This window comes from Ictidomys tridecemlineatus, chromosome 3, assembly GCF_052094955.1.
Source record: "Ictidomys tridecemlineatus isolate mIctTri1 chromosome 3, mIctTri1.hap1, whole genome shotgun sequence".
NCBI lineage: Eukaryota > Metazoa > Chordata > Mammalia > Rodentia > Sciuridae > Ictidomys > Ictidomys tridecemlineatus.
This window is the reverse complement of record NC_135479.1, coordinates 139,416,885-139,435,802: the sequence shown is the minus strand read 5'-3', so window position 1 is coordinate 139,435,802 and position 18,918 is coordinate 139,416,885. Positions and strand designations below refer to the sequence as shown.

The window sequence follows — 18,918 nt, the reverse complement described above, 5'->3', positions numbered from 1 at the left end:
ATCCCTAATCCTTGCTCTATTTTGTTTTGAGATAGGGTATCACTAAATTGTTGAGGGCTTTGCTAAGTTGTTGAGACTGGCCTTGAAATTGTGATCCTCCAGCCTCAAAATCCCAATTCCCTGGGGTTACAGGTGTGTGCCACTGTACCTGGTGGTATACTCATTTCTTAAGTACTGAGAACACCTTAAAGGAGGCAGAACCTCATAGAGGACATTGATTCGAGTTGCTTTTTGGACATATTCCAGAGCTGTTCTGATGTGGAATTGTCTTTCCTTCAGGGGAGGAGAGTGTTGAAGATGAAAGTCTTCATGTGTAGGCCATTGGAGACTTGGGGTGGATAGAGGTGCTGCTGGGCCACTTTTCATTATAACAGAGTATTTGCTACTTAAAGCTCATGAAGTTGGGGTGAAACTCAACCTGTTCTGGAAGGAGGAGTGGTCGAGACTGATGGATGGACTCAGGGGAAAGAGAAAAGTAGATTAAGGGAGAGGAGAAGCCAGTCAGAGTCCTGGGAAGGACATGACCTTTGAGCTTAACTTTTCCTGCTTTGTGTACTGAAGGTCTTCAGCTCAGATTTTCTTGGAAAATCTGATTTTTCACTAGGGAAATATATCTGGGCATCCCCTGCTGCCACTGGTCTCCCAGATAGGGAAACTCAATGAAGGTAGATTTTTAGAAAAATCGAGAGGTAAGACAGTCCAGTGGGAGTGGGGTGGTGACACCATCTTTGGATAGTTGAGCAGAACAGAACGAGACAGACCTTAAAAGGTACCTGGAAGGATGAGGTGAGAGGACAGGTGAGGCCAATGGAGACAGAGCAAGGATCCTGCAAAGGGAAGCACTAGGGAATTAGGAGCCCTGAGAAGGCAGGAGAGGTGGGTGCTGGGTCAGCACTATCTGGGGACAGCTGCTCACAAGTGGGTTGAGGGAGGTCATGCTTCCTGGGAGCCTGGGAAGGCAGGAGGCCCTGGGTCACTCTTGGGCACCCCTGTACCTAGAGCCTGGCCACAGGCCCAGGTTGAGCCCTGGATTGACTGACCAACTTAGCCAGGGTCCCTGGGAGATGGCCGTGCCCAGTCCTGCTGATTCTGAGCTCCTCTTCCCCTCCTCATTTCCCTCCAGTATGACAAGGCATTCAATGTGGGCTGCTGGAGAAATTGTTACATCGCACTCTGTGCACCCTTGGGACCTAAGTAAGTTGGTAAACCAAGGGCTCAAGTGGTGGGGGGAGGGGTGAAGCTGGCTCTATTTCCCTGGTCCCTGTCCCCAGCTCCCAGCCTTAACACTCTCTGTTCCTTTCCTTTGGGGTTTTCTCCAGGGCACTCTGGGAGTTTCTGGGAATTTCACTCTTCCTTGGTGTTGTACGTTCTTGCCCCAAGAAATGTGCTCGAGGGGAATGGCAGCCTGGATAAGGCTCCTGGATGAGAGCCCTGGGCTCTGTCTTTCCCAGCTGAGGGTGAGAGTGGTCAGGGAGACCAGCCCAAGGTGGGTAGTGACTCCTTGCATTTGGCCTGTTGCTTCCCAGGTACATGTCCGAGGCGGTCTGCATTCAGGTGGACCAGGGGACCAACTGGGGGCCAAAAGAACTCCTTAAAGACCTCCTTTGGCCCAGGTGCACCACTCAGGCCCCCCCAAGGAGTGGCAAGGCTGCACCTGTACAGAAGGTAAGGAGTATCGGGTGTGCTTTGAACCATGGGGGTCTGTGGTTTCACATGTGTTGGGAGAAGCCCCGGATGTATGGCTGGCCCTAAAGCTGAAGCACTTGGAGCATAAGGAGTGGGATTATGGACCTGGAGGGTGCAGGGTCCAGGTCACAGGGCTTCAGAGCACATCCAGGTGTCCCTGGATAGAGAAAGAGAAAAGACTAAAACACACTTTCTGGTTGGCTTTGTGCCAGTCCTTACCTTTTTGGTCCCTAGTTTCCTCATCTATTAATGAGGACTGAGACTAGTCCAGTAGTTTATGTTTTAAAGAAAATTCTGTTTCTTTTATATGTGTGTGTGTATGTGTGTTGTTTGTGTGTATGTGTGTATGTATGTACATGTATAAATATCAGTTGTAAATGGACACATATATTTATTTTATTTGTTTATTTTTATGTGGTGCCGGGGATTGAACCTAGTTCCTCATGCAAGTTAGGCAAGCACTCTACCCCAGAGCCACAACCCCAGCACTCCAGATTCTTTATTTATGGAAATTTTTGACATAAATGTGAAACATTTGTGTGGAGCATTAGGTGTACAGTGGGGTGGGTAACCCACAGTGCCCCCCATGGTCCCTTGCTGTGATGTGTTGCCAGCTCTCTCCCTTGCCCTGCCTCTAGGCATCCAGGGACTTGACTGTGAGCTGTGGGGTGGAGGATAGGGAGATCCCTCACGTACTGACTCTGATTTTAGCTTCTCATCAGCCCAGTGGTGCATTGGGAGGCTTCCAAGGGAGGCTTGGCCTCCTATTCTCCCTTCACACCCAGCAATGCCAGGACAAGCAGCAGAAGTTCATCCCCTGACCCCCATGTGTGGGTCTCTTGTTCCTGAGTACTCACTCCCCTGTTGAGAGTGCCAAGACCCCCATGTCTGTTATATACACATATTTTGTGCTGCTTCCTATGGCAGCTGTGCCTATGTGTCCTAGGTTCAGGGAAGTGTGGGTGGAGGCTCTGAGGGGCTGGGACAGAGCCCTGCTGGAAGGGAAGATCCTTGCTCTCTGGAGACTCAAGCTCATGAACCAAAACTGCCTGACTCTTTGCCCTTGGGCAAGACATTCAGCATGTCTCTCATGCTTAAAATGTGGCAACAGTAATAATCACAGTGACTGACCTGTCTGGCTTCCTGGCAAGGGCTTCAGATGGACAATACCCACCAGCGTGGGTAATACCAAGTGTGCCGGAAAGGACTCCATATAATAGGAAGGGAACTTGTTTATTATGAGTCCTAATAGGGTAGTAGATTACTCAGAAATTACAAAGTTTCAGTTAAACATGAGTAAGTTTTGGGGATATAATGGTCAATAAGGTTGTTCCAGTTAATTTACTGCACACTTGAAAACTGATAATATAGTTGGGTACAGCGGTGCCCATCTATAAGCCCAGCTACTCAAGAAACTGAGGCAGGAGGATCACAAGTCAAGGATCAGTAACTTAAAGAGAATTATTTTCTGTATCAAAAAAAAGTTTTGGGGATGTAGGTCAATGGTAACACACCCCTGAATTCAATCCTCAGATGTGGAAAAGGAAAGAAAAATTGACCATCAGTTTTGTGGGTTTTCTGTTTGTTTGAGGTGGAGTTCCCAGTATTTTGGCCAGGCTAGTCTTGAACTTCTGAGGTCAAGCAAACCTCCTATGTCAGTGTGCTGTGTCCTGGAAGGCAGGTGTGCACCACTGGACTGGCTAGAAAAGGGATTGTAAACTGGGTTTGGCGGCACATGACTAATTCTAGCAACTCAGGAACTCAGGCACCTTTAGGCCAGCCTCTGCAATTAGCAAGACTGTATCTCAAAATAAGAAGAGCTAGGGAAAAAGCCAAGTGGTAGGATGTTTTTAGGCTCAACCCCCCAGTGCTGGGGGAAAATGTGTGTATACACACACACACACACACACACACACACACACACTCTCTCTCTCTCTTTCTCTCTCACACACACACACACATAGATATGAAGATATACACACACACATATATATATTTTATTATATAGGAGGATTAGGAGATTTTAGATTTCTGCTTTGGGGCTAGTATGAATAAGCATGAAAACTCATGTCCTTGAGCATGCTAGGCAAGAGCTCTACCATTGAGCCACACCAGAGACCTTACATTTAAATTTGGGTTATTTTCTCACTGTTAGTTATTAGAGTACCCCACTTTTATCTCTTTTTTTCCATTTTTTTGGGCGTGAGGGGGCTTCCTCTGATGCTCAGACTGGTCTCAAATTTGTGGGCTGCAGTGACTCTCCTGCTCCTGATTTCTGAGCAGGGGGGATTACAGGTGCATGCCACCACACTTGGCTGTACAATCTCATATTGATAAGACATTTTACATGGGATAGGAATCCCAGAATAAAAAAGAGCAATTTAAGATGACTGGGCATAGTGATGTCTGCCTATCATCCCAGTAGCTCAGGAGGCTGAGGCAAAAGGATCATAAGTTTGAGACCAGCCTGGGCAGTTTTAGCAAGACCCTATCTCAAAGTAAAAAGGGCTGGGAATGTAGCTCAGTGGTATAATGCTCCTGGCTTCAATACCTAGTACTTCCAAAAACAATTAAAAGAATAAAAACATTAGGGCTAGGGATGTGGCTCACTGTTACAGTGCTTTCCCAGCAGGCATGAAGCCCTGGGTTAGAGCCTTAGCACTATATAAAAATAAATAAAATAAAGGTATTGTGTCCATCTACAACTAATATATTTTTTTAAATAAACATGAAAGCTGGGCTTTGTGGCACATGCCTGTATTTCCAGCTACTCTGCAGACTGATATATAAAGATCACTTGAGTCCATGAGTTTGAGATAAGCCTGGGGAAAATGGTGAGACTGTAAATCCTGAATAATAATGGTACTAATGATCATAATAATAATGATAATAACTTGTGTACCCCTGTAATCCCAGAGGCTCCACGTAGTGGTAGGATGATCACAGGTTTGATACACATGTTGGGGTCTTAACAAGACTCTTGTCCCAAATTTGCAAAAAGGTAGAGGACTGAGGATGAATCTCAGTGTTAAAGCACCCTTGGATTCAGTCCCCAGTCCACCAGATGGGGGAGGAAAAAAGCCAATTTGACTCCATAACATTAAGACTTTGGAACTAAAGGTAACTTGTGGTAATGTTTGGCAGGTGCTTACCAGCTTGATGCCCTGGGTTTAATCCAAAATACCAAACAGCAAAAGAATAAAATAAAAGTAAATAAAAGTAAATAAAATAGAAACCCTTTATGTGTATATCCCAAATCACAAATGAATATCTTACTTTTTCAAATACATACATTTTGACTCAGAAATGTAATATTTAGCATGTGTGTCCTTGGGGAACCAGAGAGCAGCACATATTATGGGTTTTGTCCCATTATTTAGCTAGCAAAATGTTTTAAAAAATCAACTCAAATATCATTAGTAGTAAATTAGTTAAAAATATGGCATGACCATGTAATGTATGACAAGATTATTTGAAATGAATTTAGGGGAAAAAAACTGTAATGTTTTCCTGGGTTCAGTGGAGCATGATTGTAATCCCAGCAGCTTGTGAGACTGATTTAGGAGGTTTGCAAGTCCAAAGCCAGACTCAGCAACTAAGCGAGGAACTAAGCAATTTAGTGAGACCCTGTCTCAAAAAATAAAAAGGCTGAGGGTATGGCTGAGTGGTTGAGTGTCCCTGAATTTAATCCCTGGTACTCCTCCTCCTCCCCACCAAAAAAGATCTGAAATAGTAATCACTGTATAAAGTGGGTTCTTGGTTTCAAAACCCTACATTTGTATTCCCTGAATTCCTGAGATTGGAATGAGCCTGCCATCCTGTGTTCTCTGTCTAAAGCCTAGAGAAGAACCAGACATAAGAAAGGATCCTTCTTTCTGTCTGCTGTCTCCTGACTTTTGCTCTTGGCTTAAGCCTTTTCAATTAGGAGCTACTCTGGTAGGTGAAGAACAAGGGGAAATACAGGTTTGACACTTCTGTCCCTCTCCCCAAACAAACCCAGCACTCCATTCCCATTCCTCTGTTTGGATCTTTCCTGTTGATTTACAAAATAAATATGGAAAAGTAGAGTATTAGAAAACGAGACCATTTAGATTTTAGTCAAATCTAAAATTATTTGTATGGGTTTGTTTTATGTATGGGGATGTTTATCTCTGAAAATGGATAGTATTAGAGCAATTCAAACCACAACTCATGTCTGAATTTCTCTTTGTTAGGGCATGCCAGAACAGGGGGCTCAGTTGCCACAAACCTTCAGGGTCCTCAAAGGAAGGCCAACGGAGCATCCTCTAGCTGTGCGGGGTGTCAACAAGTATTATAACGCCAGCACCTTGAAGAAGAAAAATCTCAGATTTCCTCCTACTGGTGAGACCTCAGACAGTGCTAAAAGACTGAATCTCATGGAAACTTGTGAAGCACTGATAGATAAAAAGATCATTTCTGGAAAAATAAAAGGATAAACTTTATTGTTCCTATTTCTCCTACATAAATACCCCTTTTGTCAACTGTCTGGATGGCTCTTGAACATCATCTGGAGATTGAGGATTTCATTGATCTCATAATTTTGTTAGAACTGGAATTGGATCTGTTACATCGTTTTCCATATTTCTTATACATTATAATTCAACATGTTAGTGGGATTCACACTTGTTCCATGTTGTTACATTTACTTGGGTTTTTTTTTTTCTCCTCACGGGTTTAAATGTTTTTTAGTTGAGAAGGAAAAATTGTTGATTTCTAGACATGTTTATGCTAGAGATATGTTTATTGTCAGTGGCCTAGAAGCAATTTTTGCTTTATAAATGCATAGACTTTGAAATAAAAAGTATTTTCTATTCAAAAATTATAAAAATAAACATCTTACCTCAAAAAATTTATTCTTCAGAATTAGAATCTAAGTGGATAAGAAGTAAAATATACTGGATTTTTAACAACAGTTTGTGTAAGGCAGCATTGGAATGAAGTCCACGAGGTGCAGTTGGTTGACTGATCCCTGATATGTCTTTGGAAATTTAGTTAGACTCCCCTTCTCCTCGCTGGTTCTGCTGCTTTCTATTCTTTGCACTGAACTTTAAAAGATGCAACATCATTTCTCTCATTTCTCTCTGGGTAGATTTTGCTCATTACAACCCCAAGATATATAATTTTTATTTAATATACTTTTCATCTCTAAAGTCATTATATAGTTTTAAAAATAATCTAAGAATGCAAAAATCATATGTGGTTGGATTAATTGTATTTCATATGTTTACATCATCACAGAGAGAAAGGCTATTTTCAAAATAGAAATAGAATTCTTTGCAACTAATACTGATCTTGACTTTTTCTATAAATAACTTATCTGGTATCCTTAGGAAAAGCTCGTACTTTTACCTAGAACTTCTGAGTCAACTAGTAAGTTGCATTATACAAAGAAACAAACCATGTCAAAAAGAATCCTTTTCCCAGGTGCCATGTTTGGTGGCTTTATATCCCCTTGCTTCTTGATACTCAAGAATATTTGTCATATCACCTTTAGTGCTTAAGAAAGTATCTTAAACAAGGAATGTATTATTTTAATACAGCTTGGGTGGGTATGGTTTTCATTACACTTTGGTGGGGGCAGGGTACCGGGGGTTGAACCCAGGAGCACTCAACCCCTGAACCACATCCCCAGCTCTATTTTGCGTGTTATGTAGAGGCAGGGTCGCATTGAGTTTCTAAGCACCTAGCTAAATTGCTGAGGCTGGCTTTGAACTCAAGATCCTCCTGTCTTTGCCACTTAGGCCGATTGGATTACAGGCATGGAAATACCAGGCCAGGGCTCCATTACATTTTAATAACTTCATTGAAGTATAATTTACATACCATGAAATCCAATCATTTGAAAGATCAATTCAGGTTTTACAAAATGTATTTTTAAGGTTTCCTTGAGATTATAGAGTTAGTAGCTGAGTCTTATTAAATTATTATTTTTGTTACGATTACTGTCATATTTCTAGAGAAGTAATTCTACTTAAAATGAAATCGGTTTTAACACATTTCAGATGCTCCTCATTTATATTATTTATTATATTATAGAAAAGTTTTTTGTGGTACATTGTTAACATTCCTTTCACTTTCACTTTCAGAGAAGGATTCCTTCCCTTCTGGAACACCAACAGTAAGTTGATGATGTATCTCTTATAGTTCTTGCTCTAATTAATGTTTCCAAAAGAAATCTGTTTTTCATTTTTTAAATTTCTAAAATAAGAGGTAGGGCTGGGGTTGTGGCTTAGTGGTAGTGTGCTTGCCTGGCATGCATGAGGCACTGGGTTCCATTCTCAGCACCACATACAAATAAATAAAATAAGGGTTCATCAACACCTTTAAAAAAATGTTTAAAAAAATAAAATAAGAGGTAAAGAAATGTTTAATGTTTCTAAATAGCACTCCAGAATATTTATCATAATGTTTATTTACTTTTCCATATTTCAGAAAATCATCTTTAATTTTAATTGAATATATTGGAACCAGTGAGGATTAATCATTTAAAAATTAGCTATGGAAAAAATAACTTCGTAAAGTTTGTTTAAAAAAAGAGACCTGATCACCTTTTAATCTTTGACTTTTCCTGGCTTGTCTTCCTTTGCTCCTGAACACAGCTGAACACCAATGGACCGGAAACATCAGCAATAGTAATGGAGGCAGATGATGGTGATGGAGAGGTGCAGCCTTTCACTGCCCCACAACATGACCATACAAGACCAGTGAGTGCCTAATGACCTGGTGTGCACATCTGTACATGTGTGTTTGAAAAACAGCTGTTTGCATTGGACTTTCAGAGATAATTTCAAAAAGGGTTCAACTTTAACATATTTTACTATGAGAAGATTAATTTAAGATTAGAGTTTTTACCTAAAGAGTACTCATCAAAAACCACTTTTTTGAATAATAAAAATCAATGGCTTCTTTTAAAGTTAGAATACTTAACTCACTAGGTTTTTTCTTTCCATGTTTTGCCCCCCTTTCCAGAGAGATCATCTATTGCTGTGTTTTTTCTGTTTCATAATGTGGGTAACTCTTCTACCTAAAACTTAAATGTTTCTTCTTCCCCATCTTATGTACTTCATTTCTCCTTTTTAGACATTTCTCTCAAAGCATTGATGGCATTCTAAAGACAGTTGAGAGTGAAATTCCTCACCTGCTGAGGGAGAATTTCAGCAGTAATGAGCTCAGGTGGAGCCAGGGACAGAAGTACTAAGGGGGATGGACTGTGATGTGGTGGCTCTGAGGACCGTCATTGGATTCCCATCTCATGACAGATGGCTATGTTTTCTATATTCCTTACTCCTGGCTCTTTGAAGTGAAAGGGAGAGTATGCAATATATTTGTGTAAAATGTTATGAGACTGGATTAATGATAGATTATTGTAGTGGAAACTACCACAGTGAAACATAAAGATAGAAATGAAAACAACTTTTAAATGCAATAGCATCAGTGAGCTGTGAGACAGTTTCAAGGGTTTTCATGATGAGTAATGAAGTTCTGATAGAATAAACCAACCCAAAAAATCTATCTCCCAAAAGCTATTAACTGCTTTCTCAAATAAAGTAAAGTCAAAAGCACCTCTACCACCCTGTCTTGTCTCTTATAAAAGTATCTTTAAAAGATAAAACCATTTAACTAAAAATAATAACAGTAAAGGCAGGAGATATGCATATAAAATGACAATAAGAGCTTCCAGGCCAAGAACAAGAACCCTAAGCTTATTGTCCTGTGTGACATGGGGTGTCACATAATGGTGGAGGGTGATCATTCAAAGATGCAAACATTCAATAATAAGAGGGAGTCTTACCTAATCACTAAGCAGCTTAAGGCCCTGGGTTTAATCCAAAACACCAAACACCAAAAAGAAAAAAAAAAAGAAGAAGAAAGAAAAAAAATTTGTTTAAAAATCCCTTCATGTATCTATCCCAAATCACAAATGAATATGTTACTTTCACCTACATACCTTTTGACCCAGAAATGTAATTTTTAGCATGTGTGTCCTAGGGAAACCATAGAACAGCATAGATTATGGATTGTGTCCCATTATTTTGATAGCAAAATGTAGCAAAAAGCCAACTCAAATATCATTAGTAGCAAATTAATTAAAAATCTGGCATGACCATTTAAAGTACTACTAGATCATTTCAAATGAATTTAAGGGAAAAAAAAGTGTAATATATTGCTGGGTTCAGTGGAGCATGACTGTAAACGCAGAAGCTAGTGAGGCTGACTTAGGAGGTTTGCAAGTTCAAAAGCAGACTCAGCAATAAGCGAGGAACTAAGCAATTTAGTGAGACCCCTGTCTCAAAAATTAAAAAGGGTGAGGGTATGGCTGAGTGGTTGAGTGCCCCTGAATTCAATCCCTTGTACTCCTCCTCCTCCCCGCCTAAAAAGATCTGAAACAGTAAACGCTGTATAAAGTGGGTTCTTGGTTTCAAATCCCTACTTTTGTATTCCCTGAAGTGCTGAAGTTGGAATGGGCCAGCCGCCCTGTGTTCTCTATTTGTGTAAAGCCTAGAGCAGAACCAGACATAACCAAGCATTCTTCTTCCTGTTTCCTTTCCCTGACTTATGCTCTTGGCTTAAGCCTTTTCCATTAGGAGCTACTCTGGTGGATGATGAACAAGTGGAAATACAGGTTTGACACTTCTGTCCCTCTCCCCAAATAAACCCAGCACTCCATTCCCATTCCTCTGTTTGGATCTTTCCTGTTGATTTGCAAAATAAATATGGAAAAGTAGAGTATTAGAAAACGAGTCCATTTAGATTTTAGTCAAATCTAAAATTATGTGTATGGGTTTGTTTTATGTATGGGGATGTTTATCTCTGAAAATGGATAGTATTAGAGCATCAAACCACAACTCATGTCTGAATTTCTCTTTGTTAGGGCATGGCAGAGCAGGGGGCTCAGTTGCCACAAACCTTCAGGGTCCTCAAAGGAAAGCCAACGGAGCATCCTCTAGCTGTGCGGGGTGTCAACAAGTATTATAACACCAGCACCTTGAAGAAGAAAAATGTCAGATTTCCTCCTACTGGTGAGACCTCAGACAGTGCTAAAAGACTGAATCCCATGGAAACTTGTGAAGCACTGATAGATAAAAAGATCATTTCTGGAAAAATAAAAGGATAAACTGTATTGTTCCTACTTTCTCCTACATAGATATTGCTTTTTGTCAACTGTCCGGATGGCTCTTGAACATCATCTGGAGATTGAGGATTTCATTGATCTCATAATTTTGTTAGGAATGGAATTGGATCTGTTACTTTTCCCCCCATATTTCTTATACATTATAATTCAACATGCTAGTGGGATTCACACTTGTTCCATGTTGTTACATTTACTTGGGTATTTTTTTTCCTCCTCACCGGTTTAAATGTTTTTTAGTTGAGAAGGAAAAATTGTTGATTTCTAGACATGTTTATGCTAGAGATATGTTTATTGTCAGTGGCCTAGGAATTTTTGCTTTATAAATGCATGGACCTTGAAATAAAAAGTATTTTCTATTCAAAAATTACATGCAAATACATAAAAATAAATACCTTACCTCAAAGGATTTATTCCTCAGAATTAGAATCTCAGTGAGTAAGAGTTGAAGTATACTAAATTTTTAAAAACAGTTTGTGTAAAGTAGCATCGGTGGAATGGAGTCCATGTGGTGCAGTTGGTTGAGCAATCCCTGAAATGTCTTTGGAGATTTAGTTAGACTCTCCTTCCCCAAGCTGGTTCTCCTGCTTTCTCTTCATTGCACTGTACATTAAAAGATGCAACATCATTTCTCTCATTTCTCTCTGGGTAGATTTTGCCCATTACAACCCCAAGATATATAATTTTTATGTAATATGTTTTCCGTCTCTAAGTCATATATATAGTTTTTAAAAATAATCTAAGTATGCAAAAATCATATGTGGTTGGATTAATTGTATTTAATATGTTTACATCATCACAGAGAGAAAGGCTATGCTCAAAAAAGAAGTAGAGTTCTTTGCAAGTAATACTGATCTTGACTTTTTCTATAAATAACTTACCTGGTATCCTTAGGAAAAGCTCGTACTTTCACCTAGAACTTCTGAGTCAACTAGTAAGTTGCATTTTACAAAGAAACAAACCATGTCAAAAAGAATTCTTTTCCCACTTTCCATGTTTGGTGGCTTTATATCACCTTGCTCCTTGGTACTCAAGAATATTTGTCAAATCACCTTTATTGCTTAAGAAAGTATCTTAAAGAAGAAATGTTTTATTTTAATACAGCTTGGGTGGGTATGGTTTTCATTACACTTTGGTGGGGGCAGGGTACCAGGGATTGAACCCAGGGTCACTCAACCCCTGAACCACATCCCCAGCTCTATTTTGTATGTTATGTAGAGGCAGGGTCGCATTGAGTTTCTAAGCACCCAGCTAAATTGCTTAGGCTGGCTTTGAACACAATATTCTCCTGTCTCTGCCTCTTGAGCCCTTTGGATTATAGGCATGGAATTACCAGGCTAGTTCTCCATTATATTTTAATAACTTGATTGAAGTATAATTTACATACCATGAAATCCAGTCATTTGAATGATCAATTCAGGTTTTTCAAAATGTATTTTAAGGTTTCATTAAGATTAAAGAGTTAGTAGCTGAGTCTTATACAAATTTTATTTTTAAGTTACTATTACTATCATATATCTAGAGAAGTAATTCTACTTAAAATGAAATCGGTTTTAACACATTTTACTTGCTCTTCTTTTATATTATTTTTCTTTTTGTCATAGAAAAGTTTTCTGTGGTAAACTGTTAACATTCCTTTCCATTTCATTTTCAGAGAAGGATTGCTTCCCTTCTGGAAGACCAGCAGTAAGTTGATGATGTATTTCTTATAGTTCTTGTTCTAATTAAGGTTACGAAAACAAATTTTTTTTTTTTTACATTTCTAAAATAAGAGGTAGGGCTGGGGTTGAGGCTCAGTGGTAGTGTGCTTGCCTGGCATGCATGAGGCACTGGGTTCCATTCTCAGCACCACATACAAATAAATAAAATAAGGGTTCACCAATAACTTTTAAAAAATGTTTAAGAAATAAAATAAGAGGTAAAGAAATATTTAATGTTTCTAAATAGCACTCCAGAATATTTATCATATGTTTATTTACTTTTCCATATTTCAGAAAATCATCTTTATTTTTCAATTGAATATATTGTAACCAGTGAGGTTTAATCATTTAAAAATTAGCTATGGAAAAAATAACTTTTTAAAGCTTGTTGAATATAAGGAGACCTGGTCACATTTTAATCTTTGACTTTTCCTGGCTTGTCTTCCTTTGCTCCTGAACACAGCTGAACACCAAGTGGCCGGAAAAATTAGCAATTGTAATGGAGGAAGAGGATGGTGATGGAGAGGAACAACCTTCCACTGCCCCACAACTTGGCCATACAAGACCAGTGAGTGACTAATGGCGTGGTGTGCACATCTGTGCATGTGTGTTGGAAAAACAGCTGTTTGCATTTGACTTTCAGAGATAATTTCAAAAAGCTTCAAGTTTAAAATATTTTACTATGAGAAGATTAATTTAAGATTAAATTAAAGTTTTTATCTAAAGAGTACTCATCAAAAACCACTTTTTTGTACAATAAGAATCCATGGCTTCTTTAAAAGTTAGAATACTTAACTCACTGGGTTTTTTCTTTCCATGTTTTATCCCCTTTTCCAGAGAGATCATCTATTGCTGTGTTTTTTCTCTGTTTCATAATGTGGGTAACTCTTCTACCAGGAACTTAGATGTTTCTTCTTCCCCAGATTATGTACTTTATTTCTCCTTTTGACATTTCTCTCAAAGCCTTGATGACATTCTAAAGACAGTTGACGAGCTGGGGATGTGGCTCAAGTTTAGCATGCTCGCCTGGCATGCGTGCGACCTGGGTTCGGTCCTCAGCACCACATACCAACAAAGATGTTGTGTCCGCCGAGAACTAAAAAATAAATATTAAAAATTCTCTCTATTCTCTCTCACTCTCTCTTTAAAAAAAAAAACAGACAGATGAGAGTGAAATTCCCCACCAGCTGAGGGAGAATTTCAGCAGTAATGAGCTCAGATGGAGCCAGGGAGAGAAGTACTAAGGGGGCTGGCCTGTGATGTGGTGGCTCTGAGGACCAACATTGATTCCCATCTAATGACAGAAGGCTGTGTTTTCTATATTCCTTACAACTGGCTCTTTGAAGTGAAAGGGAGAGTATGCATTATATTTGTATAAAACGTTATGAGACTGGATTAATGATAGATTATTGTAGTGGAAACTACCACAGTGAAATATAAAGATCCCCAGTTCTTCCCACTGAAAATTCGGTGTCGGGCCGACCTGATCAGATTGCCCATCAGAATGTCGGAGCCCCTTCAGAGTGTGGTGGACCACATGGCCACCCGTCTCAGGGTGTCCCCAAGCAGGATTCTTTTGCTCTTTGGAGAGACAGAACTGTCCCCTACGGCCATCCCCTGGACTCTGAAGCTTGGAGTGGCTGACATCATTGACTGTGTGGTGCTAGCAAGTTCTTCAGAGGCCACAGAGACATCCCAGCAGCTCTGTCTCAGGGTGCATGGCAAAGAGAAACACCAGATGCTGGAGATCTTGTTGTCTCAGGATTCTCCTCTCAAGACCCTCGTGTCACACTATGAGGAGGCCATGTGACTCTCTGGACACAAGCTGTCTTTCTTCTTTGATGGGCCAAAGCTTTCAGGCAAGGAGCTGCCAGCTAATCTGGGCATGGAATCCGGGGACCTCATTGAGGTCTGGGGCTGAAACCCTGTTTGGAGGGCCCTCGAGGACTTGGGGACAAAGCTTTTTTGCCCTCTCAGGGTTAGCAGAAGCTGAGTTAGAACCTATCTTTAAGCTGAGGCAAAATCAAGGAATGAACATTGACTCTATCTCCTATTGACCCTGGTCTCCAGCCTAGCTGCTTGGTTAGTTGTGTAGTGGTCGTGGCTGCCCTGGGGGGCCTGTGGCTGCATGACAGGTCCTGCTGAATTGTGCAGCCCCCAGGACATGGAGAAGATGTCTCCCCCCTCATCTCTCACCTTCATCTCCTGTCTCTTCCTCCAAATGTCTGTTCTATGAACTGTTGCTCTTATTCAAAGAGTGACTTGAAGTAAATGAGGGTTGGGTTATGGGCTTCCAGGCCTGGGACACAGGGCCTTAGATCTCATCAAGGACCAACAGCGGCCTTATCCTCATTTGGGGGCTGGGAATGCAGTTTTCTGGGGGCACGTTCTCCAGAGTGGTGTCTGGGCTGCAGCTTAAGCCCTGGAACACTCTCCAAGAACGAAGGTACTAGGGTCTCAGCCACGGCATCTCTTCTCCCCAGGACCCTTTAGAGCCCCCTTTCTGGCACACACTTCCTGGTGCACACATTTGAGGCAGAACTGAGCACAGCCATTTGGTTTTGGACTTTGGGATCACAGTCCCGTGCAAGGATTCTGGTTTTGTGGCGTTTCTGCCTTTCTTCCCACCATCCTGTCCCATCGGCACCCTGTTTGTTTATTCTATATCTTTGAATATCACTGTGTCCTTATAGGATACGGTGTTCAGGAGTGAATATGCTTTTACTGTTGTGTGAGATTGTGGTGCAATAGGTTTCACTCAGTATGTGTGGAGCTGTAGCCTCTGCTCATTCTAGATCTGTTACGTGGTACCCCATAGGGGCATCGACGCATTTCACTCACACGGTGCCTTACTTAGCGGACACCGGGGTGCCACCACCTCCTGGCACCACATTCCAGGCCACGATCAACATCCTTTTCGATGTCCCTTCTGCACTTGTGTGAAACTTCTCTGGCATACACACCCAGGATGGGGTTATGGGTCACACAGGCTAATCTCTCTGGCCTTCCACTGGAGGCTTTCTTCCTCCTCATCCTCCCAGCACTTGGTACTGCCCAGTTGTCTGGTTCTCGCCAGCCGGGTGGGCCCAAGGGGCACAGCGTTTAATGTATTCCCATTGGATCACTAGTAACTTGGGGGATCTTGTCGCTTGCCCCTCGGCCCCGCTGGCTGCTCTAGGAATGAATGGCTCCTTTTCCCACAGGACTTCCTTTTTGTGTATTGTGTGTGTTTACTCTGAGGAGTTTCTTATATATTTCTGGGTAATTGCAAATAACTCAGAATGGCACTTTGTGAATCTAGGGATCCTTCACCGAATAGACATTCTTAATTTTAAGGTAGACACATTGTTTTGTTTTGAAGTTTGTTGCTTTTTGATTTATTTGAAGTTAGTTAAGAAATTTTCGTTTTCTTATGTTAGCTCACTTCTTTTCCTTTCACCTTGAGTCCGCAGAGTTCGGCTTGGTCCAGCTAGGACACCCTAGGCAGTGCCCTGGTTGGCCACTGTTCTGAGTGGTCCAGCACTGGTTCTCACTTGTTAATGCCAGGCTCTGCTGGTTGGAAAAGGTTAAACATCACCTTTAAACTATTTGATATGTACCTTTGTGTGTGAGACCAAGTTTTATTTTTTATCATAGAATGAGCCATTTTTCTCAGTTTTGTCTACTAAAAAAAAGCCATTAATCTTTCACTGATATGTGGTATGATAACCAGTGAGGTTTAGTCATTTAAAAATTAGCTATGGAAAAAATAACTTCTTAAAGTTTGTTTAATAAAAGGACACCTGGTCACATTTTAATCTTGCTTGTCTTCCTTTGCTTCTGAACACAGCTGAACACCAAGGGGCCGGAAACATCAGCAATAGTAATGGAGGAAGGTGATGGTGATGGAGACGTGCGGCCTTTCACTGCCCCATGACGTGGCCATACAAGACCAGTGAGTGACTAATGAGCTGGTGTGCACATCTGTGCATGTGTGTTTGAAAAACAACTGTTTGCATTTGACTTTCAGAGATAATTTCCAAAAGCCTTCAAGTTTAAAATGTTTTACTATGAGAAGATTAATTTAAGATTAAATTAAAGTTTTTACCTAAAGAGTCCTCATCAAAAACCACTTTTTTGAAAAATAAAAATCAATGGCTTCTTTAAAAGTTAGAATACTTAACTCACTGTTTTTTTCTTTCCATGTTTTGTCCCCTTTTCCAGAGAGATCATCCATTACTGTTTTTTCTCTGTTTCATAATGTGGGTAACTCTGCTACCTAAAATTTAGATCTTTCCTCTTCCCCAGATTATGTACTTTATTTCTCATTTTGACATTTCTCTCACAGCCTTGATGGCATTCTAAAGACAGTTGAGAGTGAAATTCCTCCCCAGCTGAGGAGAATTTCAACAGTAATGGGGTCAGATGGAGCCAAGGAGAGAAGTACTAAGGGGGCTCGACTGTGATGTGGTGGCTCTGAGGACTGCCATTGGATTCTTATCTCATGACAGATAGCTGTGTTTTCTATATTCCTTATACCTGGCTCTTTGCAGTTAAAGGGAGGGTAGGCATTATATTTGTGTAAAATGTTTTGAGACTGGATTAATGATAGATTATTGTAGTGGAAACTATCACAGTGAAATATAAAGATAGAAATGAAAACAACTTTAAATGCAATAGCATCAGTGAGTTGTGGGACAGTTTCAAGGGATTTCATGATGTGTAATGAGGTTCTGATATAAAAAATCAACCCAGAAATCTATCTCCCAAAAGCTAAATAACAGCTTCCTCAAATATAGTAAAGTCAAATATAATTCTAGATGCCTGAATAAATAAATGTCTGTCCCTTATAAAAGTATCTTTCAAAGGTAAAACCATTTAACTAAAAATAATAACATTGGAGGCAGGAGATATGCATACATAAAATGACAATGAGAGCATCCAGGCCAAGAAAAACCACCCTAAGAATCTTGTCCTGTGTGACATGGTGTGTCATGGGATGGTCGAGTGTGATCATTGAAAGATGCAAACATTCAATAAGAAGATGGAGTCTTACCTAATCACTAAGGAAAGAAAGAATGAAAAAGTGAAAAATGAGAGATGGAGCAACAGGAATGCTCCTGCATTGCTAGTGAGAGGCTCCACTCCAGATTAGGGTTTTTTCAGTTTCCCACAAAATAAAACATGACCTTACCACCTATCCCAGCAATGTGTTTCCAGATATTTGCCCCCATGCATTGAGATGTGTCCACACAAAAACCTGTGCAAAATTTTTATAGCATCTTTATTCATATTTGCTAAATCTATAACAAGATGTGTTTCAAAAAGTGAATGTGAGGACTGTGTGGAGCTCAGTGGTAGAGCACATGCCTAGCCTGCTGAGACCCTGGGTTCCATTCCCAGCACCACAATATAAACAAAAGAAATCCAATGTATGTGCTACATCCATACAATAGAAATAGGATTCATGGATAAAAACTGAGATATCATAACACCAAAAGGCATGAAAGAATTTTGTGTTATCTATTTATTTATGACAGGAAAATAACTTGTATAATTGACTACATGCCTATGGCGTGGGCATATTATTCTCTGAAAGATCTTTTAGAGCATAGTGTTTAGTGGTGCCCTTCCATCTAAGGGGCCTAGATGCTCTCCAATTGCAAGTGTAGTGTGTGGGCTAGAAGTGTTCATCCATGCTAGGGAAGTGTCTAGCATGAATGTTTAGGACATCTCAAGTTTGAGGAGTTTTATAAAATCATTAATTGCAGGGATACGGAGGTGTGAAGAGGATGAGTAGTAGGTTTTTAGGGCAGTGAATTTATTCAGTATGATATTATAATGGTAGATACACAGGACAATATTCATTTTTCAAATGTCATAGAATTATATAATCCAATACAAAGAGTGAACTCTAATGTCTAAAGTGTCAGCTTTGGGTTTTTTTTTTTTTTATTGATTGTTCAAAACATTACAGAGCTCATGATATATCATCTTTGGACATTTGACTCAATTGGGTTTTAAACTCCCATTTTTACCCCAAATACAGATTGCAGAATCACATCTGTTACATACTCACATTTTTACAAAATGGCATATTAATGACTGTTGTATTCTGCTACCTTTCCTATCCCCTACTATCCCCCCTCTCCTCCCCTCCCCTCCTATCTTCCCTCTCTTCCTCCTCTGCTGTTGTTCAATTCTCTCCCTTTTTTTCCCTCCCCCTTGTCCCTCATAACCTCTTATAATTTTGTGTATCATTGAAGGTCTCCTACCATTTTCATATGCTTTCCATTCTCTCTCCCTTTCTCTCCCCCCATTCGTCTTTGTTTACTGTTAGTCTTTTCCTCATGCTCTTCCTTCCTGTTCTGTTCTTAGTTGCTCTCTTTATATCAAAGAAGA

At 40.3% G+C, this 18,918-nt stretch overlaps 1 protein-coding gene across 27 annotated transcripts in view; it reads left to right on the top strand.

Annotated features, from left to right (window-relative positions):
• Nucleotides 1–18,918, top strand: part of LOC144376372 (palmitoyltransferase ZDHHC19-like) — a 112,524-nt gene that overhangs the window by 16,991 nt on the left and 76,615 nt on the right. For 20 of the 27 annotated variants that reach the window (XR_013436815.1, XR_013436810.1, XR_013436808.1 and 17 more), the window contains 9 exons: nt 1,124–1,194; nt 1,527–1,665; nt 5,901–6,048; nt 7,794–7,825; nt 8,307–8,411; nt 10,580–10,727; nt 12,492–12,523; nt 13,001–13,105; nt 16,367–16,471. Coding sequence is in view for 5 of the 27 variants with exons in the window: in XM_078043908.1 (XP_077900034.1) it covers nt 1,124–1,194; nt 1,527–1,665; nt 5,901–6,048; nt 7,794–7,825; nt 8,307–8,411; nt 10,580–10,727; nt 12,492–12,523; nt 13,001–13,105; nt 16,367–16,453 (867 nt within the window). In the remaining 22 variants the exon portion in view is untranslated. Of the gene's footprint in view, nt 1–1,123; nt 1,195–1,526; nt 1,666–5,900; nt 6,049–7,793; nt 7,826–8,306; nt 8,412–10,279; nt 10,352–10,579; nt 10,728–12,491; nt 12,524–13,000; nt 13,106–16,366; nt 16,472–18,918 lie in introns of those variants that run through there. The other 7 variants (XR_013436819.1, XM_078043909.1, XR_013436820.1 and 4 more) reach the window with 7 other exon arrangements.